Below are 27,534 nucleotides of genomic sequence, written 5' to 3'. Positions count from 1 at the left end.
TCCACTTCAGCAGCACTTACATAAAGACTTCATAGTTTTATCCTTATCAATATTTTGAATATGTTTACAGATTTTGTTCCAGCTTTTGACAGTATTTTCTGAATTATGGTGACAAACAGATGTTTTAAAAAAAAAAACATTTTACTCTATTATGTTAAAAATGAAATTAAGTTCATTCAATGTTTATATTTCTGTGCTAGATATACATGTAACTTACAAATTTGGGGAATTATGATAATTTAGAAACTTATTTTTTACCGTTCACTTGCTGTGTTTTGCCTCAACACGATGAGAAACAGGAGGTACTGTAGACCTAGTGTGCACTTCTGTTACTTATAAATTCACATTAGGAGTTGAAATTTATTTTAAAAACCATATTAGTTTATGAATTCAGTTATTTGAGCATGCAAAATAGTAATTAGTGGCCAGTCAGTAAACTATATTCTCAACAAACATACACAAACGACCGTTAAACTTACAATAAATACACTATTTAATTACATTTTGTCGTCTTACCTGACAGAAACATCCCCGAACCGCTCTCCGTGTCTGGTACTTCAGTAGGACTGGTGTCCGTGATGGAGGCTTTTACCAGAGTAAATAAAACTGCTGTCCACACAACTGACACGAGCATCTTTTCTGCTTAATTTATAAAGCTGCTAGATAACACTTTGATCATTCATCTCATTTTGAGAGTTTGAAGGTTGATAAAACTGGTCTAAAGAGGTTAATATTGTAATGGTAAGTGTCTACTGTTGGAGTGTGGCTGCGTCTCTGCGTCACTTGTGTTCACCTTGCGAACGCCGCGCGCTTGCCGTCAGACACCTTCATCTGGACAGTATTTGCAGGAGAGGCTCCGCCCACATATTTGCCACGGGCCAATGAGAAGTAGCGTGATAAGACGTATTAACATATGAAGGACTAAAGAGTTAAAGACAAAAGGTTTAGTCAAGTGTGCTGATGCTGTAATTATAGTTATTTTAGACTAGAATAAGAAAACTGTTCACTATTTATAGGCTACCTAAATTATGCTTATTGATAGAAAGGTGAAAGTATATTTGGGCTATATTTATTTTATTTTTGGCCAAATGTAGGTCTACTTTCGCTTATCTATGATTGTTAAGACATCAGCTTTGATTGAAAGACTATTCATTAATAATTATTGATGTTTTATAGTCATGGCAGTTTGATAAGTTCACAAAACTTACAAGTATACTCAGCGGTGGAAAGAGTACTGAAAAATCATAATCATGTAAAAGTACCATTACTTGCCCAAAACTGTAGTGCGGGTAAAAGTATCTGTTGTAAATATTACTCAAAGTATCAGTAAAAAGTAGCCCTTTTAGAAGAGAAGCGATTATTGAGTGTTACACTGAAAAGTTGGTATGTTTACATGCAGTTTCTGCAGGGATGTGTAAACGTAACAATCTTTAGTGCATTTAGTGATATTTCTATATTTGTTCGTTCCTAGTTACCTTCCTTCCATTGTTTGCTTGTTCTCTCCTTCCTTCCTTCATTCGTTTGTTTGTTTCTTCCTTCCCTTATTTGTTTCTTCCTTTGTTCCTTCCTATCTTCCGTCATTCATTTATTCATCCATTCATTCGTTTTTTTTCTTATTATTTTTGTTCATTTCTTCATTAGGTCCTTTGTTCATTCATAAATTCATTCATTCGTTCCTTCCGTCCCTCCTTCCTTAGTTTGTTAAGTCCTTCCTTGAATCTTTCTTTCATTCATTTGTTCCTTCCTTCGTTTGGTCCTTCCTTCATTAGGCCCTTCCTTCCATTTCTCTTTCATTCCATTTAGTGATTAGGGCTGTTTGGTGATTTCAGTCATCATACAGTCGCCATCCTTCATTTTCTCATCAGTGACATGCAGTCTATAAAAAGTGTCTGTGTCATTGCTTGTAAAGATTTCAGATATCTTTTTATCTATTTCGGACATTGTTAATGCTTCCAAAAGGTTTGCTGAATTTAAGTGCCCTTATATTGAGGTTGTTCAGTATGATGCGATTTACTCTCTATGTGCAATTTGATTGGGCAGGAATCGCAGGGCTGAGTTTTGTACTTATCCAATCCCCATAGACAAGAAACAAATAAAGTAGTGACTACAGGTTGAAGGAAAGTAGTGGAGTAAAAGTACCAATACAGCACTAAAAATGTACTCAAGGGAAAGTAAAAGTACACATTTTTAAAACTACTTAGTAAATTACAATTCCTGAAAAAAACATTACTTGATTACAGTAATTGGAGTATTTGTAATTTGTTACTTTACACCACTTGGAGTAAAAAAACAAGTTTATTTTAATATGGCTGTACTACAAATGAAAATGTGGGAAATGTAAACAAGCTGTTTATTCAAAGTCTATTTAAATGTGTATTCAATCTAGATTGATGAAATTTTATGCAAAATTAAATATAACATTTTTATAAATATTTTAATACTTTATTCTAAAACATGCAATACTTTAAACATTAAAACCATTCCATTTGTATCTTTAAAATAAAACAAACCTATTTCAATACATTAGTTTTAACATATAAAATGTTTCTTTTCCTGTGGGAACACAGCTATTTTGACCATTACAATTGATAAGCACACCTTAGTCCATAATACAAACATATATGGCAATAAAAGATTAAAGAAAGGCAACAATTTTTATTTGCAAGTTTTATTTCCATATATCTCTCAATCCAGTGATGCTATTTTTTATACAAAATGTCTATGGTAGAAATGATAAGACTGATGAGAGTCAATGAGCAGAAATATATGGCAACATAGATCGATTGTTAGATCACAGTCATCTCTATGCATCGCTCCAATGTGTTCGACAACTCTTTTACAACAAACTGAGACGTGAAGTATCTTCTAATGTTCTCCCATTTATCCAGGACTAAGTGTTTCAAAGAATATTTCTAAAAAAAAAAGCTTAAAAAAAAAAAGTCAACAGCCAATTAACTCCTGATAGAAAAACATGGATGAAGGTATACAATTTCCTACATGCACATATGTCATCATAACATGCAAACATGACATCATCCAAAAAGATTAGCCACAGGTCAACAGCACACAGAGACAAACTAGTGCTGTAATAAATTTGGCACCTGGTATATATATTTTTTTCTTCTTTTTTTTTCTTTTGTCTTAAGAGAAAAGGAGGTGTTTAAATTAAGGGAAGTCTATTAGGTTCACAACACTCATCTCCATCCCAAAAACAAGGAAATGGTGGCCAAGGGCAGCTCACTACTACATCACATACTGTAAAAAAATAAATCAAATGTCTTTACAATAACCATCTGTTCAAAGACATAATACAACATTGGTTCACCTCTTAGTGCAACCAGTACAAATATCACTATATCCTGTTTTCATACTTTCAGAGGGCAGATTAATAGAAAGCATAATGCATCATTCAATAGAATCTGGCATTTTTAGGTGAGCTACACACATCCTGTAAATCGGTGAATTGGTCCCACTGGTGCTAAAGCTGGAGTGTGTTGAGTGCAGGTAAAGCTACAGGATGAGGAGCAGTCCTAAAGTGTCATTTTGTTGCATAGCCCTACTGTACTTCAACAGTCAACCTTTACCTGCACAAACTACAGAGCGCAACAGATTCCAAAGCTGACGGTTTAGTTCATTTTTTTTTACCACAGAGAACTGGAAAACTGTATCAATTACAATAGTATCATGACTGTTGAAATCCGTAAGCAATAGTTTATGCATAACGTGTCCAGGGATGACTAATAATCCCTAGTGAAGAATTGTATGTGTAGATCGAAATTTCATTGCAATGTTAAAGCATACTTCAAGAGTTATATTTATTCTACAACAATTTAAAACTACCCACATAGAAATCTGATATATGGAAATGTAAGCAAATTACATATATGACATGCTAGTTCATATTTGGATTTCACATATATAAAATTTGTCATATATATAGCATGCCAGCCAATCAAATGACGGGTCTCAGGAGGATATATATATATATATATATATATATATATATATATATATATATATATATATATATATATATATATATATAGCTCAAAACATTAAGGGAACACTTGGAGTAACGTTATTTGTGTAAGTGTTCCATTTATTTTATTTTTAAGCAGTATTTAATATAGTTTATAAAACAGTTCTGTCTGGTTCTCGAATCTGATTGGCTGATAGTTATACGATATTCCTGTAATAACAGCACTCGTACAGCCTCTTCACCCTTGCGTATTACTCCGCCCACATACAGTGACAACAGATGAATAAACTCACTTTAGTTTGACAAATATTGCAGCTGTTAGACAACATAACGTACTTTTGTGGCTTTTTCAGGCAAGATTATAGTTGTTTAGATTGCAACTATGCAGTTTATTTATAATAAGGACAGTGCCTATTTTAAATATTTATTTCAGAGATTCACCATGTTTGCGGCCATCAGCATGTTATACTGAGCAGACGTTCCGAAACAAGATGGTGACAGATACCTCATAATAAGTCTTTAGGGGAGAAAAACTCAGCGTGAATTTCAAACCACAGCTGATCAAATAATTATAAAACAGGTAAGTGTCATTCTAAGTCAATCTCTCTCTTTTGTATTTTGTAGTGCTGTATTTATACCATAGTAATCTGGCAGTGTGTTTGCTTCGCTTTGGCTTTTTTGGGGTTAATTACTGCGATATCGCCATTGCAACAGAGAAATACTGGGAAATCTCTGTAGACTGATGGCATTTCGTGCTGTTCAGCCTTATAATCTTAAAATGTGAGCAAAATCACCTGTTTGTCATCACTTTAGATGTTATGCTAGAGAATCATTCAAACACTAGCTCTAAAGTGACGTTAGTGAATGAGCAACGGTTTCTGCTGTTTTGACGATCAGCTGCAGATGTGAACAAATGGAGGAAGAAAGTAGTTCCTCTTACAAAAGGGTTTTTGAGACTCCGTGATTGATTTTCGTTTTTATAAACACGATTATTTTGCCGAACTGTTGTATAAACACAATATCACACTCGTAGCAGTGAGATTTGGCTGTATATTGTCACTGGTGAGGGGCACTAAGGCACTCGCCCTGCAGCCTCCACTTCTCCAACCAGTGCCGACATACAGCCACATCGCACTGCTACGAGTGTGATGTTGCTTGCATATATACATTTTATTATATATTTTTTTATATGTTTGTACAGTATATGCTAGTTTTTATGTTATATATATGTTCATATATGAACATATTTATAATTCCAATGGTTGGAAAAAATATAAGAGGTAATTTTTGCAATATTTCAAAATATATGTAAAATTTTCAACATATTTTATTCATTCAATTTCTTTTCAGCTTAGTCCCTTTATTACTCAGGGGTCACCACAGCGGAATGAACTGCCAACTTATCCAGCATATGTTTTACGCAGCGGATGCCTTTCCAGCTGCAACCCATCACTGGGAAACATTCATACACACTCATTCTAACACATCAACTACGGCCAATTTAGCTTACCCAATTCACCTATGTTTTTGGACATGTGGAGGAAACTGGAGCACCCGGAGGAAACCCACTTGAACACGGAAGAACATGCAAACTCCACACAGATATTTTATTTTTGTAAAACTTAAACGTGAACTTGAATGTCAACTGTGTAATTTGCATATATTCCATCCACAATCTGATCCATGTAACAGATTTCTACATGGGACTTAAATTAGATATTTTAAAAAGATCACAGATAAAAATTAAAGAGCACATTCAGAAGCCTCCTAGCTATTTGTGATAATCAGAGGTAATTATTCTTTAATAATTTCTTTATTTTATCTACAGTACATAGCTTCAGTAAGATTCAGTAACCAAATCGTCTAGTGTGTGCTTTTGGAGGATTCATTTACTTCTTTTTTGCTTCAAATACTTCTTAATTTAAATTTTTATGAAGCCAATGAAGGATAAAGTACTTTCCAAACTAATATAATGTAGCTATAATTTAGGAAACCACTGTTGCGCTCTATTGCGGTTTCACCTTTAAAAATACCACAATCTAAGAAACCAAGTCAAATTCGACGAATTGAAATCAGGGGCAGGATCAGAGTGAAATCCACCTTTTCAGAATAACTAAGATTTTTTTTAACGTCACCAGAAACATTGCAATATATTACCAACTGTGCAAATAATACATATTCTTCATTTCATTTAGGTCACACTGAAACCCTTTGTGTGGTGAATAACAGATACCAGAGTAAGCCATCAAAGCACATTAATACATTTCACCTTCTTCGTCCTCTAACCAAACACTGGAAGAGAAAGGCATGAGCCCACCATATGCCCTGTGGAAACAACACTGACACCAATAGCAACCAACAAACACAACATTCTAACATCCTTTCAGTCCTCTAGAAATCAATCGCAATTACCATATATTTGAATATATCTTCATTTTTCCCCTGAATTGTTTCAATAAAACACTCTGAAAAGACCAACATTGTTAACATCCACTTAATCTATCCTCACAATGCTACACTCTTTGTTTTGTGCAACCTCCTTCTTCAAATACATGCTCAAATACAGTTAGGAAACAAATATCTGTGACATTTACCCTACAGCGAACAGCATTAGTTCATTGCCTCTTTTAGGTCAAAATGCTTTGTAATGCATCGTGCACCAATGTGGCAATAAAATTTAGGCACTTGGTATCTTACCTCTTGAGAGTAAGAAAAGGATTAGACCTTATGTAATGTCAAGCTACACTCAGATCATTTACAAGGTACAAAATGGAACACTGTCAAAAGATTTTCGATCTAATGCAGTCTGATAGAAAAGGGAGTTCAATTTGGCCATTTTTTTAGGTAGATGGGAGTAGACCGACTATTTCAAGATAGAATTACAGCAGCACAAACCTTAAGGCTGTGTGCCCACCAAAGTCTTTTTAGCATTGTAGCTAGCTGACCAGCTTGTAAAGCATCATTTAGCTGCTTAGCTGGTCTCTGAGCATTATTGTCTCTAATAATATTATGGTAATCTGGGGATTTCATGTGGTAGAAACACGGATTCTCTTGTGACCACCGTTTTCAGTCATACAAGGGAAATATGACAGTTGATTAGTGTGGTATTTGGCCAAACCCTCCTCATCTGTGATTGAACAACTGAGTAAAAATGCTACATTTTACGCAAAGTTGAACATTCTTCAACTCTCGATGACCAGAAAAAAATGGCAAGCAAAGCAGCACTCAGCAATGGAACAGACCACGGATGCCTCATACATCCTGAAAAGTGAAGCCAAAATAGTTTGTTCGCCCCTGGTGGCTGGCTGCAGAATCACAAACTCTTCCCTCTCCATATAAACGAACAGGAGCCAAATCTAAAAATGTAAATTCCCTTTAGGAAGAAATGCTTTGGTGGATACATGGCCTACATCCCTAGAATTCTCAGTCAAAGCTGTGCAAAATAAGTCTAAACAGCCTTTCAAACACCAACAACTAAGCTTATCACTTTTCCCACACAACAGTTTCCATCATAGCTTGCATTTTTGGCCATCTTTCTCTCTGAGGTCTGAGGTCTTGATCATGTGTGATCAACTCTCTCATCCGTGACCCTTGTGGAATCAGCCCTAATGAAATGAAAGCAGTGTGGAGTCTCACTTGAGGCTAAACTATTCATCTTGACCTCCATATTGCCGCTACCTTTGTAAGCGGTGACAAAGACACCTGCTTCATTCAAAACAAGAGAAGAACACCTTTCAAAACCACATACGCTCGATCATGATGGTAAACGGGCGGAAAATAGTGTAAACTGTGGACGTAACTCTTGTTTCCCTCCTGCTCTTGGGGCAAAGACGATAAAACTCATTCTAGATTGAATCATGCTAACACCAGTCATCTCTCTCAGTCTCCTGGTAGCTTCCAGATGCTCTTCCGCTCAATCCCGCGTTCACTCCGAGGGAGTAGTGGTAACCGTTGGGGACTCCGCTCTGGCTTCGGGACAGCAGCGCGGAAGTGGCGGTCGCGCCAGAAGACGTGTGGGCGATGATGGCGGTAGTTCTAGGGGAGCGACCGGTGCCGTACGTGCTCAAGGCATCGTGAAAGTCATCCACTTCAGACAAGTGTGAGTCTTGCTGGAGGGGACCTAAGCTGGGGTCAGAGCCGATACGAGTGACAGGCACGGGGGATTGGCGGTGGACGCTACCGCTGAGTAAGGTATCGTGCTCTGACAGGCCACGACTAAGGCGAGTGGGGCAGGGCCCTGTAGACTGGGCAGTGTTGAGCTGGACCGGAGAAGAGTTGGCAGTCTTGTAAGCAACAGCAGGCCGAGGGGTAAGAGGCGTCTGGGGGAGCTGTCTACGCCCACGGCAGGGTGTGCTGGTGCCTGAGGTATGAACCACTGAGCTTCCTTTAGCTGTGTTAATTCCCTGAAACACAGTGGAGAGGAGAAGAAAACAAGTGAATCATGGGTAGAACGTAATGAGGTCTATGCACAGCTAGTGTTTTTTCCCCTACCCAAAAACTTCCAGTGAAAATTTAAGGTGTCTATTTTTCATTTACAGTTCTTTTTATTTAATTCAGTTCAATTCAAGTTTATTTGTATAGTGCTTTTCACAATAACTATTGTTTTAAAGCAGCTTTACAAAAGTTGCACATTATTGCATTACAATATAATTTGAAATCGTTATGGTTATTAGTTACCATATCTTTACTAGTTGCTAATAACTTTAACTAACTAGTAACTAATAGCTTTTAACCCTTTCACGTGTGAGTTTTAAATACTCCAGCTTACCCTTCTATAAATATCAACAAATGTTCTAATTATATTGTGAAATATCTGATATTCCGATCCCCAAATATGCGACAGAACATATATTTTGTCTTTTAATGTTGATTGTAGTATTTGTTATAAGACGGTAAACGGTGCCACCATATTTAGTCTGCACTGCAGGAAAGATCCAAACTGCTGGATTTACATCATGTTCATCGTTTTCTTCTCAAATACCTGAAAGTAAGCAACTGTTTATCTGGGAGAGAAATAGAGAAAATATTCTAGTAACATAAACAGTGTGTATCTTGTGTGAAGGAAGCACATTGCCCAGTTATATTAAAAAAATAATCTTATTGCCGTCTCCAGACATCCATGTGTATCTTACAATTCTTAAATTGTATGTTTTGTTAGTAGTTTATTTGAAAGTCTGAACCCTAAAATAAATGTTATTTGTTTGAAAATATGGATAAATTGTGATTTATGACAAGCACTGCACACCTTTTTCTGTGCCTCAGTACGAGCCGTTATAATCACACCAGTGTGATTGTACACTTCAGGGACAAGCCAAGGCTGATTACACCAGTATGATCATACACATAAAGGGGTTAACAGCTGAATTTATTATATATACAGTAAACATAGTTAACCTGCAGTTCTATAAGTGATGTTTATCTATACATGTTCAATGAAATGTATTTGTATTTGTAAGTGTATTTTTTCCAGTATCGCTTTTGTAATGTAATTAAAATATAATCAGTTAAATAGACTTAAGCATTCATTTAGTTCTTCAAACGTAAAATGAGATGAAAAGCTGTTTAAACACAAGCGCCGTCAGGACATATTTTAAAGACATGGTGCGGAACAATGGAACTCAATGCAGTGCTTCTTATACATTCTGTGACCCACTTTATATCGTATCAATCAGGTAGGGAAGATCATTGATTTTTAAAGAAATCAGACCTTAAACATATTGATTTTGTAACCCTACAACAGTTCACCGAAAGCGCTTAAACTGGGTGACTAAGTGAACAATTAATGTCCATCTTCATGTACCCTATTGAAGTTAGAGCAGGTAAGAGAAAACAACTGACCTGTTTAAGCCTATCGTGCGGTTCTCCAGGAGATGTGGATCTGCTAGGTCCAGCAGACAGGCTGTGGCCAAGTTCATGGCTGCCGTAGCGGTCACAAGAGTAGTATCGCTGCTTCTTTTCTGCTGCTGAGGATGAGTGGTGCTTCCTCTCGTGTGAGCGGCCACGGTCTCGCTCCCTTGCTCGTTCCCTGGGCATCGACTCTGTGTTTGGATCAGCTGTTGTGCAGAAGAAATAATACATATTCATTCAATTTTTTTTCTGTTCAAAGCTGAATTGAGTCATTTGTATTAACTCTGTTCGCATTGTTGATACTGTTTTTGATAATTTACAACACCATTCGCTGTGTGTCCATACACAAATGCGAATTATACGTGTGAACAAAACTGGAATTTTGCGTAAAACATTTGTGAATAAAGCACTGTTTCCATTCAGTAACTCAAAGAGTACAAAACTGTCACCTCCTGATAAGCTGGAAGCAAAAATCAAAAAGAAAACTCGAATTTTCTGAGGTAGGAGAAGCCACTGTATATAATAAATTCATACTTGCTTACTTAGAAGACAAAATGCAAATGAATGCGTGGTGGCTTTAGGAGGCGTGAAACTGCAGACGCCTTGATTGATTTGGCCCAGATGTTAAAAATTGATATGTGGGTCACGTAAGTTTGGCTTGTCTTGTATTTAAAATACATTAAAATAATTTGAGTAAAGAAAAAATTCTACCAATCAGGTCAATTTGAGAAAAAGCATGATGGGTATAAAGTGTGCATAAAGTGCAACGCGTCATGGGTTTACCAATTTCATTGCAACCGTGACACACCAACCTATCTGGCCCAGTTCAGGTCCAGTTATGAGTTATTCATTTGGTTGAGACTTCACTCAGATATGGTCCAGGTTTGGCCCTTGTCTGAAAGCTAGACTTGGTCCAGTCATGTACCGTAATTCACTGCGGCATGTGAGCCAAGCAAAGCCTGATAGTGTGGGCCAGAGCTGGGCAAATTTTGCTATGTGGGTAGTTGACATATATGAACATAAACATGGCTATATAGAGATTTTTTCAACTATAAATGGAACGGAAGTGTTATTATCCATTTTCAAATGTAAGAAAACAGCATTTTTCAGATCACACATCAGAAGAAATCATGCAACAGAACAACCAATAAATGTATTGCTCATGCACATATAAGCTATCAATATTATAAATATTTAACTGAATACAGGGACGGCAAAAATACATTGAAATGTATTTTAAAATAAAATACCAAATACCTCAGTTTTACATGTATCAAAATAAACTACAACATACAGCAGCCACAAAACTACTGTATGTACTGTAAAATACTGTATTTTGAAAATACTACAAAATACTTTTACGAGAGAATTAAATTTTTTCGCAAACCTTCCATCAATAAGCACATTTGATCAATCCCTTCACCATTAAACTGACTTTATCTTTCAATTTAGCATAAATTTTGTAGAAATTTCATACAGAAAGTCTTAAAGATGTTCTCTTTAATCACTGTAAAAACAGAGGTTATTTTTTTTTGTTCAATAAATGCAGTTTTCTTGCAATTGAAATCTTCAATACTTAATGTAAAAACATGATTTATGAAAACTACTAAAATCTCCAGTTTTAGCCATTTCCATAAATCATGTTTTTTTTTTTTCACAATTGTACTTTATAATGCATATTTAATATAAAACATGATCTCTCTAAAAAATGTAGTTATTTCTTTTTTCAAATAAACTCTTCATATACATCCTGCAGCTGCCCTGAAACAGTACGTTTGACCAGTATGTAAAGTAAAATACAAATGACAAAATACTATTTTATTTGAAATACATATTTGAAATACATATGAAATCTTGAAATACATGAAATATATGAATTTGCTCTTCAGTGTTTGGACTCTCAGTAGTGACTTTTAAACCACACTGAACTGAGCTAAACTGAACTGAACTTACACACTACAAACTGAACTACACTGTTCCAATTTACTATGACCTTTTATGTGAAGCTGCTTTGACACAATCTACATTGTAAAAGTGCTATACAAATAAAGGTGAATTGAAATTGAATTGAATACATGTATCATAAACACTGCCTATCCCTTACTGAATACAAATGCATTTAAATGTTACAGAAGGAAACGTTGAATTACCAAAGATGTAATTCTGTACTGTATGATTGTGCAAACTTCAGCAGTGTTAGTGGACTCAATCTACTCAATTAAATTTACTTTTATGATTGTTCTAAAACTAATCAGGATGCAGTCTCTGAAAAATGCCATTTTTACATTTTATTTAGTTTCTTGAAACACACAAAATTTCAACAACCAAAAAGTGTTGCCTAAAATAGAATTAAACTAGATAAAATGTTTTTCTTCATGTATCAAAATGCTTATGCTGACTTTTTTCAGATGTTGGAAGGGAAGAGTTACATTTCATGCTTTGTATCTTGATTTCTCTTTATCTTATTCAAGGTAACACATTTTATTTTGATGGTCCATTTGAGTGATAGTAGACTGTATACTTAATATCTGTTAATTCTGCTCCTTCAACAGACATTTAACTGACTATAAGAAACTTTACAAGTACATGTCAACTAACCCTAACCTAACCCCAAGTCTAACCCCAACCTAACAGTCTACTTATAATCTAATGAGAATTAGTTGGCATGCCGATGCAATGTAACTTAAATGCGGGCCATCAAAATAAAGTGTGACCAAATTCAAAGCTAAATTATTAAAATCTAATTTTCTCAGTTTAATCCTCTCCAAAAGGAGTAAATAATCAAGGGTGTCCGTGAATTTTAATAAAGACCTTTTAAAATATGCAAAAGCAGAATGTGTTTGTTTACACATTTCAATTTGATTCAGATGATTAAATATGAATGTCTCATTTTCTCTGCTTACGATCACCTCCAACTGTGTCAATAAATAAATGCACTAGGGTCTTTTAAATAAGCGGCAAACACTGCTTAAAAACTAACCAAAATCCAGAGGGCACTTACATATCACAACACAACAACCGACACCCTGTGTGTGTGTGTTTGTGTGCATGTGTGAGCCCATGCTGTTTGGTGCTGTTGTGATCTTTGACTACAGAGGAACAAAAACATGTAGGGGAAGATGTATGTGGGTGTCTGCATGCGTTTGAAATCCGAGTACAAACACACCCAAGCAAAAATGAGCTTTCAGCGGACTGATGTATTGCCCCTGTTTCAACTCAGTCAAAGCTGACTGATCTATTAACAGCAGAGCCAGACTCTGGCTGAGAAACATGTTTACGTTCCAGTGTTTCTGATGAGAATGAGAAGAGTGGAAAAAGAAAGAGTAGGAGTTTTGTAGTAAAGAATTGACAGGTGGTTCCTTTTCTCGTAAGTAACCGAGAGCTGCACTTTTCGATTGCAGCCTTTCCGAGTAATGGGAAACTGGCCAAAAAAAGAGATCAATCCATTCAAAAGCACATTTTCTAGCATTGGTTTGTAAGTCCCGCTTTCAGTCAAAGAGAGAGGCTGACAAAGTAAATCCTACACCAAAGCGCTTTGGAGAGCAATAAAGAGTCTTTTCCTCGATAACCTGATCACTATAATCCTTAAAAGAATTTACATCACTGTGCTAAGCGAAAGAAGCTGGGATTTTCAAGTAGTACTCTATTTTTCTTCAAAATCTTCACAGATTTAGCAAACCTCCTTTTACTACTTGTGGCAAAAAGTCCTGATTATCATCATCTAAAAAACTTACTATAATTAAGAGTTTTTTAAAGTCACAGTTTCCAAATATTAAGCAGCACCAGTATTTTCAATATAGATTCACCCAAAAATCTAAATTTACCAACTATTTATAAATATTGTTATAATCTTCTTTATTCTGCTGACCATAAAATAAGACATAAAAAAAACCTGAAAACCATTAGTAGGGAAAACAAATAGTTTGGAAGTAAATTTTTAAATGATTTTCAGCTTTCTTCAAAATAATCTTCTTTTGTGTTCAACAGAAGAAGAAAAAGTCATACAGGTTTAGAACAGGTTTGAAGGGTGAATAAATAATTCATAATTTTCAGTTTTGGGTGAACAATCGCTTTAATAAATGAACATGCAATCAGCATGTTGGAATGATTTTAGAAGGATCATGTGACACTTAAGACTGCAGTAATGATGCTAAAAATTTAGCTTTGCCAATCTTGGAATAAATTTAATTTTATAGCATATTGAAATAAAACAGTTAATTTAAAATGTAACACTAAAGATCATAGCATTACAGTTTTTGCTTTGATCAAATAAATATAGTCTAGGCGAGGAGAAATAAATTATTTAAAAGACATTGCAAAACATGTGACCAATTCTGTGTTGTTGCTTATTAGTCCAAATCAAAAAAGGCCATCTTGAATCTTTTTGATGTTCATGCACTCTACAATATCCACTATTTTCTTTCAAACAGATGTCCTTACGAGCATAAAATGAAAAAAGCTAATCAAGTTGATAATATTACACTTAAAAAGTGTTTACTTAATAGGTCACACTTTTTTTTAGGGTGCAATTTTCACTATTATTAAACCATAAACAACGGCTTTTGTCTTAATAACCTCCTAATTTGCTGCCTATTAATAGTTATTAGGGTAATAGTTAGGTTTAGGTATTAGGTAGGATTAGAGATCTAGAATAAGACCATATAGAATATGTACTTCATACATGCTACACTGCAAAAAATGCATTTCTTACTTAGAGTTTTTGTTTTGTTTCAAGTCCAAATATCGAAAAACTCTTAAATCAAAAAGCATTTTGTAGACAGGCAAAAATACTCTTTATTTTTATAAATACTCTTTCTTAATTTTTTGAGCGAAAATTAAGCAAGTTTTTATTCTTAAAACAAGTAAAATAATCTGCCAATAGGGTAAGCTAAATAATTTTATGTAAAAAAAAAAAAAAAAAAAAAAAAAACAAGACTTTTGCTTACACCATTGGCAGATAATTTTGCTTGCTTGAAGGAAAAACTCGATTTTAGCATATTATTTCCCAAAACAAGACAATTTTTGCTTGTCAAAAATGCTTTTTGATTAAGAGTTTTTTATTTTAATAATTTTTTAAATATATATTTGGGCTAGAAACAAGACAAAAAATGTAAGTAAGAAAATCATTTATTTGCAGTGTAATATAAAGCCAATACCTTAATAATAGGCAAGTAATAATCCACAAGCTAATAGTGAGAATTAGTGCTTCAACTAAAAGTCTTACCTTCTTCATTTTGGTTCTGAGCACCCTTAAATTCATTGCCTTTTTTTTTTTTTTTTTTTTTGTAAATTGTTAGGTTAATAGCCAAATCCCACTATTAAAGGGATAGTTTTCTTCAAAAAAAGTACTCACTATTTACTCTCCCTCAACTAGTTTTAAACCTGTATTAGTTACTTTAATCTGTTGAACACAAAAGAATATATTTTGAAGACTGCTGAAAACCAGTAACCATTGTCTTCCATAGTAGGAAAAACTAATACAATGGAAGTCAATGGTTACAGGTAATCAACATTTTTCAAAATATCTTATTTTGTGTTCAACAGAAGAAAGAAACCCTTAAAGGTTTGAAACAAGTGTGAGTAAATAATGACAAAAAAAATGTCATTTTTGGGTGAACTTTCCCTTAAACTACTGGACTTGCTTATTATTAAGATATTGGCTCTTTAGTACACTTAAAAATGTGAGTAGTTGCCATATAAAGCCTATACAAATAGCTTGCAACCACTTACCTTAAAAATGGTAATACAATGAATCATTTTTTCAGTGTAGTTATCATAAAGTATGATCTTATTCTACATCCCTCAATACCTAAACTCAACTACTATATTTTAGTACTTCATTAAGCTAAAAGTCTTAGGTAATGCATTGTTAACAGTGAGAATTGTACCATAAAACAAAGAGTGAGCCTTTTTTGCAAATGAATCTGACCTGCAGGCGATGGTGGCGGCTGCTCCTCGCTGATGGCTCGATCCAGTGATTTGTGCTTCTTGTCTCTGCGTCTCTGACAGCGATGATAATGGTGGTGATGATGATGGTGGACTCTCTCCCTCTCTCTGTCCTGAGCAAAAGTCTGGCTCGGGCTCATCCTGGGTCTCTCCAGGTCGTATTCGCTCAGGTTGACCTCTCGCGCGCCCCTCTGAGGAGTCAGCGAGGATGTGGACCGCCGCATGGGACTCACGTCTGCGATCGGCTGGATGGTAGAAATAAAGCCAGTTAATACAGTTGAAATCAGATTTATTAGCCCTCCTGAATTATTAGCCCCACTGTATATTTTTTTCTTAAATTTATGTCTAACAGAAGAAGACATTCGAAACATAACAGTTTTAACTAATTTCTAATAACTGATTTATTTTATCTTTGCCATGATGACAGTAAATAATATTTTACAACATATTTTTTCAGGATACTAGTATTCAGCTTAAAGTGACATTTAAGGGCATAACTAGGCTAATTAGGCAAGTTAGAGTTTTAGGCAAGTCATTGTATAACAGTGGTTTGTTCTGTAGACAATCAGAAAAAAATATAACTTAAGGGGGCTAATAATAATGACCTTAAAATGTTTTTTAAAAAAATTAAAAACTGCTTTTATTCTAGCCCAAATAAAACAATTGAGACTTTCTCTAGAAAAAAAAAATATTATAGAAAATACTGTGAAAAATTCCTTGCTCTGATAAACATTATTTGAAATATTTGAGAAAGAAAGAAAGAAAAAAAAAAAAAATTACAGGAGGGCGAATAATTTTGACTTCAACTCTATGTAAAAGAAATGTTGAAGAGGTTAGAGTACAAGAGAGGACACATATCTATCACACACAAGAGTCTCAGTACACTAGATTTGTCACAACAGACGCACAACACCGGCTGAGCATGAAAACACACTTCCGCTGAAGAGCGACGTTCAGCCGCTCCATCGGAGAACAGTGGAGCACCGTCACGCTCGATGCAAACACTCGACTGCTTGAATGCTGTCATCGAATGGCTTCTTACACATGGACTGGACGGCTAGAATAGTTGCTGAATGAACTATCCACAATCAAGCAGCAGCCACTGACCGCTGAAGAGTCACTGGCGCCTTTTTGTGATACGTTGATGTTATTTTCTAGAAAATCTACTAACATTTTTAAAAATAAAGGTACCAGGAAGGACACTAACTAACTAAAATTAAATTACTAACTAAAATTAAATAAATTAATTAAATTACATAAAAAAATAATTAAATTGAAAATGTAATTAAATAACAAAAAATTTATAAAAATGAAATTAAATGAAACAATTTTAAAATATTTAATAAAAATATTAAGCTAATTAAATTCCAATTTTAAATGGCAAATAATAACTTTGTTGGTTCCACAAATAACCATTTTTCATAGTGTGCAGAAAATTTTTACAATATAATAAAACTTTTCTACTATAAAGACCCTTGGTCACACTTTACAATAAGGTTTCATTAGTTAATGTAGTTACTAACATGAACTAATCAAGAACAGTACTTGTACAAAATTTATTATTCATAGTTCAACATTTATTAATGCATTGATAAAATCCAAATTCATGCTTGCTAACAGTTAACGCACTGCAAGTTAGCATGACCAATAAACATCTATATTTTCATTAACTACGATTAACTAAGATGAGTAATGGTATCGTATGGTCATGTTAGTAAATACATTAACTAAGATTAACAACATTATTGTAAAGGGTTACCAGAACTTTTGTAGAATGTCAGATTTTCTTCATGGAGCCATTAATAGTGAAACTCTAGTTTTAAGAGTGTATACAGTGTACTTACAGACACAAAATGCATTGATTATATGTTGATAGACTTTATGCCAGACTCTTCAGAGAATCTGTGACTGCTGCTTGGTGATGACTGGAGTTTCTAAGCTTTTAAGTCTTCTACATACACTCACTAGTGCCGCCCAGTGGCATAAGATTTCAGAAAGTCTAAAAAGCAGTGCGTCCTCTCTTCTCATATCTGAAACTGCTTCAAGAGTTTTGTGATTGTTTCAAATTGACAAGTTACTAAAACCTTTAAGAATCAGTCCGCAGAATCTGGAATATCAGGTTTTCAGTGATTAATGTTTTGAGAATGTTTTGATCTGCTTTCCTGAACTCAAAAATGTTGCTCCTGGTTCAAACTACGTATTTAAAATTAGCAAAATAAGGGATTTTTTGGGACAACTTAATTGTTGTATGTTCAATCCCCTTAACTGAATTGATTTGAGTTGGGATAGATAAATGAATTGTGTGGAACCCTGCATTTTTTACAGTGTGTTTTATATAGTATTTTTATGGTTTTATCACTATTTTGTTTAACTAATCAACTTTGGCTGACATAATACAATTCTATCATATCTACGCTTTTTGCAGTGTGGGTTTTAAGTGGGTTTATAAAGGAATGAGTGGGTTTTGAAGAAATTGTTTGTCAACCCAATCTGGCAACACAGAGCAAATGATACTGAAAGGGATAGTTCACCCAAAAATGAAAATTACCTCATCAATTACTCTCCCTCTGGTGCTTTTAAACCTTTATTTTCTGTTGAAAACAAAAGCAGGTAATTTGCTTGCATCCATCAAATTCCATAGTAGGAACAAACTACTATGGAAGTCAATGTGTGCTAGCTACCAGCATTCTTCAAAATATCTTCTTTTGTGTTCAAAAGAAGGAAGAAACTCAAACTGGTCCGTGAAAATTAAGGGTCAATAAATAATGGTGGAGTTTTAATTTTTGACTGAACTATACCTTCAAGACTAGCAATGGCTGCTAAAAAAATCCATGACATAAATAAATAAATAATAATTAAACATATTTTTCAAATTGAACTTAGTTATTTACAAATGTAAGTATATTTAATAATAATTCAACTGCATTTGTGATCAAATAAATGCACCCTTGTTGTTCAAAAAACATAAAAACACACTTTTTAACACTTGTATTTCTAATAATGTATGTAGCTGAAACATATGTGAAGAAAGGACTGCACTAACATAAAATCAAAAGGACACACAACCCACTAAATGAAACACACTCATACTGTACATACAGTTAGCACCTCACAACATTCATAATAAAATAAGCATTGCAATTTGCTCCTTGCTTTCAACAATTGCTATAACTAAACTGTGGTTAATCTATTCCATTACCAGTAAAATAGTTACCCACAGTGATGACTTTTGTACAGCAGTTGTGTGTCTACCAGGCTAATATCAAGTGTGTCTCAATACTGTAGGTTTATTCATTCTAAAAGAGCTGGAATGGACAAAGCACACAAAAGCATAGAACATAGAGATGGAGTGGCTGGCAGAGATAGAGAGAGAGAGCGAGAAACAGACAAAAAGAGAGAGGAAGATTGCAGGTGGAACACTTGTACATACTGCTAGATACGCTCCGGCGGTGTGGCGTAAGTGGCTCCGCTGTTGGACGGGAAGAGGAAGAGGACACAAAGGTGAGGAGAGCAGGGCACACAGCTGTGGCACTCATGGAACAGTGAGACAGAGGAGAGACATCAGAGTAAAGAACCAATGATTGGTGGATTGGAGATGGTTTGTGCCGAAAAAACAAAAGAGTGGGCTTGATGTTAAGAGAAAGCTGGAGAGAAAAGAGACAAGGACAAGACAAGACTGACAAGACATTATAACAAGGACGCTGAACACCGTGTGAGTCCTTTAGCGATGTAGCGAAATACCAAATCAACTGAAAACAAGGATGCACATGAATAAATTCACAGTTAAAAGGAACATTAAATCATTACAGTAGTTAAAGAGGGGGGAAATGAATGTAAAACAAGTAAAAAACAAAAATACACCCATGTCATTGCTGTTGCAAAAAAATAAACTTGTTTTTATCATTTGAAATTGAAGAGACCAATTGAAAACTATCTGAAATTGCAATTTATATAGTTATGGGTTTGAGTAAAACAGTTTAAGTTGCGGTTTACTGTATTAACAAATCACTAACTAACACTAATTAGCTGTTTATTAATAGTTGGTATGGTAGAAGTTGGGTTTAGATTTTATGTAGTATTAGGGATGTAGAATAAGATCATAGTTTATAACTACTAATGAACAGTTAATATCTTAACAATAAGCAAGTAATAAGTTAATAGCATGAATTATGACCTAAACTAAAATGTTACCATAATTTTGGTTTGGTTCTGCAAACTACTAATGACATTTCTTCTGCGCTTAAAATAAAATGTTTTTATTTAGAGCAGTAAATGACAATTGGTTTAAATTTGACATTTTTTATTTTTGTTTCTGTTCAATTTTAACTTCAGAAAAGTTAAAGTGGTCATGAAATACCTCAATTATTTTAAATTTTGTAAAGTTTTTACATTAGAAAAACATCAGCAGTTATACGTAATTTGTCTCATTTTTGTGCTGTTTTTGAGCCCTCATCAGATCGCTCTGTTTCAATGGGCGTGGCAGTCCGCCCACTGCTGTGATACTCAGCATATTAACGGGGATGAACAGTCAGTAGAGTAGAAGTATTGATCTTCTGTGGAGGCGGGGTTTATCCACTTTATTACATCATATAGCAGTGGGGTTGTCACGATACTGGAATTCGATACCAATAGGTACAGAAATTTTTAAAACGTCCATTTCCCACGAATATCTGAGTGCTGTTGAGCACATTCTGAAACAGTGCTGATTTACCATTGTGTTCACATGCTCAGCAAAAATGACTGTGATTGTCCGTGAAGTTCATCAGTTCACCAAACTCACCGCTGTTTACTGCATATAACCACAGATATAGGGAAACTGGAGCGTTTTAAAGCTGCGATTCAACTGTGGATCGCTCGTACATCAGCTTATAGACAAACCAGCTGGTCGACGTGACTTTGAAACGCTCCAGTGTCCCTGTATCTGTATTTGCACTCAGTAAACAGCGGTGAGTTTGGTGAATCACAGTCGTTACTGTTGAGCACGTGAACACAATGGCAAATCACGCTTTTTAAGAATGTGCTCAGCAGCGCTCAAATGTTCGTGCAAAATGGACGTTTTTAAAATGTCAGTACCGTTTGGTGTCAAATTCCAGTATCGGGATAACCCTATACAGCAGAACATTCTATTTCCTGTCTTGTTATCAAACTTCCTTCAATAGAAGCTGTTGTAACAACAAACCTTTGAGCTATGAAACTTACATGATGTTTTTTTTAAATGCTGTGACTTCTTATGTTAAATTTTGGTTTCTCAGTTCATGACCCCTTTATGAAATCAATATTTTAGTGTAATAACCCAGATTTTTAAAATCACAATTAATTATTATTTCCTTTCTTTTTGGGCAAATTGTTATTTTAAAAAATACATAGACTTTTCATTGTGTCCCTACTCTCGTCCTTTCTCCCAGACCCAATTGAATTAAAATAAATAAATAAAATGTCTCAGTGGAGAATGGTTTATACAGTAAATTAACCTCTTCTGACTTCCACCAATTCACTTGCGTGAATTCTTTAGCATTCATTAATGGTTCCATTCATCCATTCTCTCATACAGCTGCCCATTCACTCCTCCTCCCACTATCTGTGCGCTGTCATCCTCCAGCTGCCTCTTTCTTTGCAGAAATTCATTTAGTGTGAATACGAAACAAAGGCTCTACATTCAACCCCAAACTCCCAGCAGATGACCTCCTGTGGGCAATCTTTCACGGACAGGAGAAGTTTACCTGGAAGCCAGCATTGAGTCTGGGCATAGAGGCAGCTCTGCCGTGACCCTCCAGCACATGATACCCGCCAACATCCGAGTCATTCTCCATGTCAGTCATCTCTACTAGTTCCTGAAAAACATGTAGAGCCAGACAGATATCAAGTAGAATCTTATATATAAATATTCAACAAAGGCTCATTCTGAAAACATTATACATTTCTGGAGATCGTGAATTATGTAGTCAGAAGTACGTATGGTTGCATTTCGTCTTTAAAGCGAATGCTACGGGGCTGTATAATGCCATTCCTTTTCACGTGTACCAGCTGACCGCTCATCTCCATATGGACAGCTTTCCCGCTGTTACCAGTTTGCTCGCCATGTACATCGGCGGACTTGAGACGCAGAGAAGAGTTGACCACGACAACGTGGTTAAAGTCAGGCGAAAAAAGGTTCCAGAAAGCAGGTAAGACAAAAACACAAGCCAAAAATAAAAAAAAAAACAATTAAATAACAAGGTGAGAATGTGGTAAAATCTGAAAATGTGGTAAAAATCTAGTGAGGGCTTTTCTTTTTCTGGATTGCTTTTGAAAACACTATTGGTTGGGTTTAGGGAAGGAGGACAGTGGGTCAGTCGATCGATCAGTCAGTCAGTCAGTCATTCAGTCAGTCGACAGTCAATCGACAGAGGCCTCTGGTGGATTTACGTAAGAACAGCAGGTGCGAATGGCACTCAAGAGAGAGACTCTGGTGGATTCGGGAAAACAAAAACTGAAAAAACATAGCTCCTAGGACGTATTTGGCGCGCTCCAGAAATGTATATAGCGGTAAGTTTTCAGAATGAGCCTGGGTTGAAAATACTTCATATTAAAGTAATACAGGATAAGAACTGAATGTTATGTTTTTGGAGACTCAATGGCATGTAATTCGACACTAAATAATGCTATTAGTTGAAGTTTTGTGGCTACTGTAATTCGCAGGTTTTCTGGATTGGGTGGATTTATTAAGCATGGATTTTGAGTTCAATGTTAATATGTATCTTGCTCTGGTAATTATGTCTTCCGAATATCAAACAAAATCATTCATATATATATATATATATATTTGATTTTTAGTAAAGCACAATTGACCAGAATTATAAATGCATGAAAAATAGCTATTGTGTTAATATTAATGTAACTGAAAACCTTTTTTAATCCCAAATAAAAAAAGCACCCTTCTACCTAAACACGTACTGTAACTATAAATCATAAGTTCAGAGAAATTGTGGTCTATTTCCATAGCTGTACAGAGCTAAAGACAAAATGATTTGCTCTCCTGTGAATTTTTAATTCTTTTTCAAATATTTCTCAATTACTTTTAACAGAGCAACGTAATTTTTTCACAGTATTTCCTATGAAACACTGTATTTATATAAGCTAAGTTCAATCCTATTAGCCCATTAAAAACGAAGTTTATTTTATTAGCTACAGAATAAACCGCTATTGTTAACCTAGTAAATTGAACTTATATCTGAATACTTAACTATTTTAGCTAAATAACTAGTAAAAATTATGACAAAGACTAAATAAACTAGTTTTTGAAAAAATGTTTTGAAAAAGTTTCCATTGTAACAGCACTTGGAAATTATTATTATAAAAAAAAACATACATATATATATATATATATATGTGTGTGTGTGTTCAGAATAGTTGCTGGTGGATGTAGCGGTATTCATTTAATAATAATAAAAAGTCACATAAACTAGGGTAAACTAGGGTTCACTGTACATTTACATGTCTGTAATATTCATTAGTATGTAAATAAACAATTGTAACAGATTCAATCACTACTGCACTGTAAGTTAAATCACCTGAGATCTGTAAGTGTTTGGCACGTCTTCCGATTGACCACGTTGGACAGGCTTTCTGTTCATTTCCTGTGTGACTTCCTGAGGTGGACCTCCTGAAGGAGACTTTTTCATGGCACTGCTCTGGCTTTGACTGAAACATGGGCAAAAATAAAATAAAAAGAATACATTCAAATCAAAGGAAGCATAATTCTATCACTGCATCCCAAATGGCACTCTATACACTATGCACTTATAAACTATGTACTTATGCACTTCCACACTCAATTAATTAATCATGTGAATTTAGTGTCATCCTTATTGGAACAATACTAAATATTTTTACTAACCAGAGTCAATTCAAGCCAGATGACATTATATTATATTGATAACTTCTCCCCTTCCGCTATGTGAAAACTGCAAAACTCCGCAAAACTGCATCCATTGAGTGCATAAAGTGTCCAACATTCCACATGTTTTTAATAGCTGAATAAGTGCATCATCCGGGTACTTGGAATAAGTGCACTTATTTTTAACAGAATAAGAATAATATAATAGAATAAATATTTTATTTACGTAGAATAGTGCATAAATATGCGATTTGGGATCCACCGTGTGTAGATCAGAATAGTTGAACACTCACACTGCATCCCCATTGGTCAAATGAAAAGATGTGGGTGTGGCATCTGACTGAGGGGTGATTTCTAAATGAGAAGGAGGCGGGCCTTTGGGCACTAAAGTCTCCTGGTCATGCAGGTGTGTGAGAGGAAGCATCGGCCTGAAGAGAACACCGACTTTACTCTGAGGAGAAACACAACAAACATAGAGCTTTATCCATTATTAATAACTGTTTGAGCAATTATGAATATGAATAATCTAATTAATAATAAATGTGCCTACAACCTAGTGTTCATTTCAATTCATACCTGTGTGCCTGGTGCAGCTTGCTGCTGTTGGAGTCTTTTGGCTCGGTTCTGCTTATAATAGTCGAAAATCATGAGGGCAGCATAGACCTTTCCTACAGTCAATTCGTTATCTAAGAGAGGGTGAAATGGATGTTAAAGGGGTCATGAACTGAAAAATCAAAATCCCCTTGACACATTTGATCCCCTTGATCTTTTGACATATAAAAGGTAATTCTGCTGCCCTTTAAAGACAAAGTCCAGTAACTAGACATTTTGTCAAAATCGAGTTAAAGGCTAAAACTGGGTTGTTGCTAGAAGAGATACAGCTGCAGCCAGAAGTTAATGAGAATTATTTATATTATTTATTAAATGACCCATTAATTGGATTTTATTAATGTCTACCCCAACCATCACAGCAATGTAAAGACAGTAATTATTCAAGTATTCACTCATTCATTAATTTTCCTTCGGCTTAGTCCCTTATTTATCTGGGGTTTCCACAGTGGAATGAACTGCCAACTATTGCGGCATATGTTTGCGGCATAGCTTGTGTAAACATTTTAAAGACATTATGATCAGTTTCAGTGTCTGCGTAGATACTGCACTATGCCTTTGTAGGGCAGTGTACTGTAAAAACATTGTACTATAACAACACACTATGCTAATCTGCCAAAACAACAAGTTGTAATGTGACAACAAGTTTAAGAAACTGAAATAAAACAACTTACTACAGCTTAAACATTATGATTGATGTTTTTTTTCCCTTTTATCTCCTGGTCAGCAGTAACTGTTTCTACCGGCAGTGGGACTGTTGTCACATGGCAAGTGTTAAAAAAATCCCAGGGCAGTGTACTGTAAAAACATTGTACTATAACAGCACACTACGCTAATCTGCCAAAACAACAAGTTGTAATGTGACAACAAGTTTAAAAACTGACATAAAACAACTTACTACAGCTTAAACATTATGATTTATAATGTAAAAAAAATCTTGATAACACAAGTGGAGCTCAGGAAACGGCACAAAATAATAATAACTAAAAAAAGACTGTATAAGCATGAAGAAAACTGATGTCCACTAGGTGGCATCAAAAACTCACAAGTCATAAGAAAAAAAACCCAACCAAGTGTAAAATGCCATTAATATAGTTTCAGAATGAAAACTCCCATAAGCATTTAATTAAAATTCCATATAAATGCTAATTGCTTTTTAAACTGAAACTGCCATTATGTTATGCACAGCTTACGTTTATGAGGTGTAACCAGCAGGTCCACTGTTTTAGAAGACAAACTGGGCCAAATTTTATTGATTTCCTTCCTTAATTCAGCATCACAAATGCGCTGAGCCAGAACTCCTGCGAAAGGGAGAAAAAACAAAAAAACAGACAAAAAAAACAAACAAACAAACAAACAAACCAAAAAAACAACAATAAGAACACAAGTTTAAATTGCATAATTTTGTTAATACCACCCTTAATTTCCCAATGTGAGATTTATTTTGTCAAGTTGTTAATGGATGTTACTCTTTAGTCAGATTTTACTCCAGGGTTATAGTAAATAAAGTGAAAATAAGTAGAGAAAGTGACATTCAATTAACATGTACAGTACTGTGCAAATGCCACCCCAGCTTTAGTGGCCAAAGATTTTTGCACAGAACATTTATCCATATTCGTTTTGGTCACACTTTATTTTGATGGTCTGTTTGTTAAATTTAAGCTAAATTGCATCTACATGTCAAATAATCTCATTAGATTATAAGTAGACTGTTAGGTTGTGGTTAGGGTTGGAGTTAGTGTGAGTTGACATATACTTGCAAAATTTCTTATAGTCAGTTAAATGTCTGTTTAGCAGCAGTATTAACAGATATTAAGCAGACAGTCTACTAATACACAAATGGATTATCAAAATAAAGTGTTGCCACATTTTTGAATCTGAAAGCAGATTTTCACATCAAAATGACTAAGTTAAAGTCATTTAATATGACTTCCATTGGCAAGCATGTATTGAACTGTTTTGAGAAGACTCTCACGCAGATTTCTTGGAATTAATGTGGTATGTAGAATAAAACATCTTTGTTACGTGCCTGGGGATGTTTTTCTGTTGTTCCCTCCTCCCTATTTTGTTTTTATTTGCTGTCTGCTGTCCTTCTAAAATCTAGGTGTTCTGATTGGCTGTCAGAGTTTTCACAAGTGGACCAATCAGAAGAGGATGGGGGTCATTTAAGCTCTCCAGTGATGACTCGGACCAGACTGGGTGGAGTCCTTCGTCTTTTGACACTGCTCTGTCTTTCTGTGTGATGTTTGTGTTTGGTCTGTTCTATGGTTTGCATCATTATGTTGAGGTATGCAACGTACAAGCTAAATCTACACTGTTAAACCCAACAGTCAACTTTATCAAATGAAATGAGTGTAGTTAACTCAAAAGTTACTGTAAGTTTATTCTGCTCATTTAAATAGTTTTGAGCTCAGCATTGAAGGTAATGACTTAATTAAACACCTCATTATTTCAATCTCATAAGTTCACAGTACTCATATACTCACAGTACTCATATATAGGTATATATTCAAAGATTTTTTTAAACTCAAATGGTTTGTCACAATTGGTTTCCTCAAACGGTTTGAGTTGCAACTGACCCAGCCGAGGTTTGAACCAGCAACCTTCTTGTTGTGAGGCGACAGCACTACCTACTGCGCCACTGTGTCGCCCTTTTTTGGAATCAGTTTCCTAAAATGGTTTGAGTTACCTTTAGGGTTTTACAGTGTACTTATCTACTAAAAGAGAAGTGAAAGTAAAGTATGTCACGCAACATTTTACATACACATAGCTGATTCTCTGTTAATCCATTAGGTTAGAAGCAGGTGCTAACCTTTGTATGTTTTCTCCAGTGAGTGCAGTTTAGTGAGGGTCATGTGACGCCGAAGATGTTTTTATTTTCAGATTTACCTTTAGTTATTTAGAGGTTGGTAGGGCTTAGTTAGCGAGTGATTAATTTGTTATTTTCTTTGATTTGGCACCGCTTATTTTCCTTCACTCTATGAGGTTTGTTTCAATTGATTCGTTTGCTTTTTTTGCATTTATTGTACACATTTGTAAATATACTTTGGGTGGACCATTTTTTGCCACGTCCATTGCCTGTGTCGATCCATAGCAGCTCTCAGAGGAATTAAAAAAGTTATTTGGTTGTCATAATTATGTTTAGCCCTTTTCATCCTCAGAGCCACACAAGGCTCAACAGTCTTTCAGCATTTTTCAGATTTCTTCTCTAGATTTACTGTCATATCTTTCCTTTTATCTCCTGGTGATCCCAAACTATTAAGGTCTGGACACTGTG

At 35.0% G+C, this 27,534-nt stretch overlaps 2 protein-coding genes across 2 annotated transcripts in view; both read right to left on the bottom strand.

Annotated features, from left to right (window-relative positions):
* The window catches only part of si:ch211-196i2.1 (collagen alpha-1(I) chain), a 108,002-nt gene extending 107,217 nt beyond the window's left edge, over window positions 1-785 (bottom strand). The window contains exon 1 of the mRNA XM_056446109.1: window positions 517-785. Within this exon, the coding sequence (XP_056302084.1) occupies window positions 517-634 (118 nt within the window). The 5' untranslated portion in view covers window positions 635-785. The remainder of the gene's footprint in view (window positions 1-516) is intronic.
* Window positions 786-5,955: 5,170 nt separating this feature from the next.
* Window positions 5,956-27,534, bottom strand: part of cacna1bb (calcium channel, voltage-dependent, N type, alpha 1B subunit, b) — a 262,630-nt gene continuing 241,051 nt past the window's right edge. Inside the window, exons 43-51 of the mRNA XM_056447143.1 lie at window positions 25,451-25,558; window positions 24,225-24,334; window positions 23,942-24,099; window positions 23,323-23,452; window positions 21,493-21,603; window positions 19,203-19,241; window positions 15,756-16,017; window positions 9,818-10,032; window positions 5,956-8,382 (exon numbers count right to left, since the gene is read on the bottom strand). Coding sequence (XP_056303118.1) covers window positions 7,840-8,382; window positions 9,818-10,032; window positions 15,756-16,017; window positions 19,203-19,241; window positions 21,493-21,603; window positions 23,323-23,452; window positions 23,942-24,099; window positions 24,225-24,334; window positions 25,451-25,558 — 1,676 coding nt within the window. The 3' untranslated portion in view covers window positions 5,956-7,839. The remainder of the gene's footprint in view (window positions 8,383-9,817; window positions 10,033-15,755; window positions 16,018-19,202; window positions 19,242-21,492; window positions 21,604-23,322; window positions 23,453-23,941; window positions 24,100-24,224; window positions 24,335-25,450; window positions 25,559-27,534) is intronic.

The sequence above is a fragment of the Danio aesculapii genome, chromosome 21, assembly GCF_903798145.1.
Source record: "Danio aesculapii chromosome 21, fDanAes4.1, whole genome shotgun sequence".
NCBI lineage: Eukaryota > Metazoa > Chordata > Actinopteri > Cypriniformes > Danionidae > Danio > Danio aesculapii.
The sequence above is the reverse complement of the archived record's forward strand: the minus strand, read 5'-3'. Positions and strand labels throughout refer to the sequence as shown.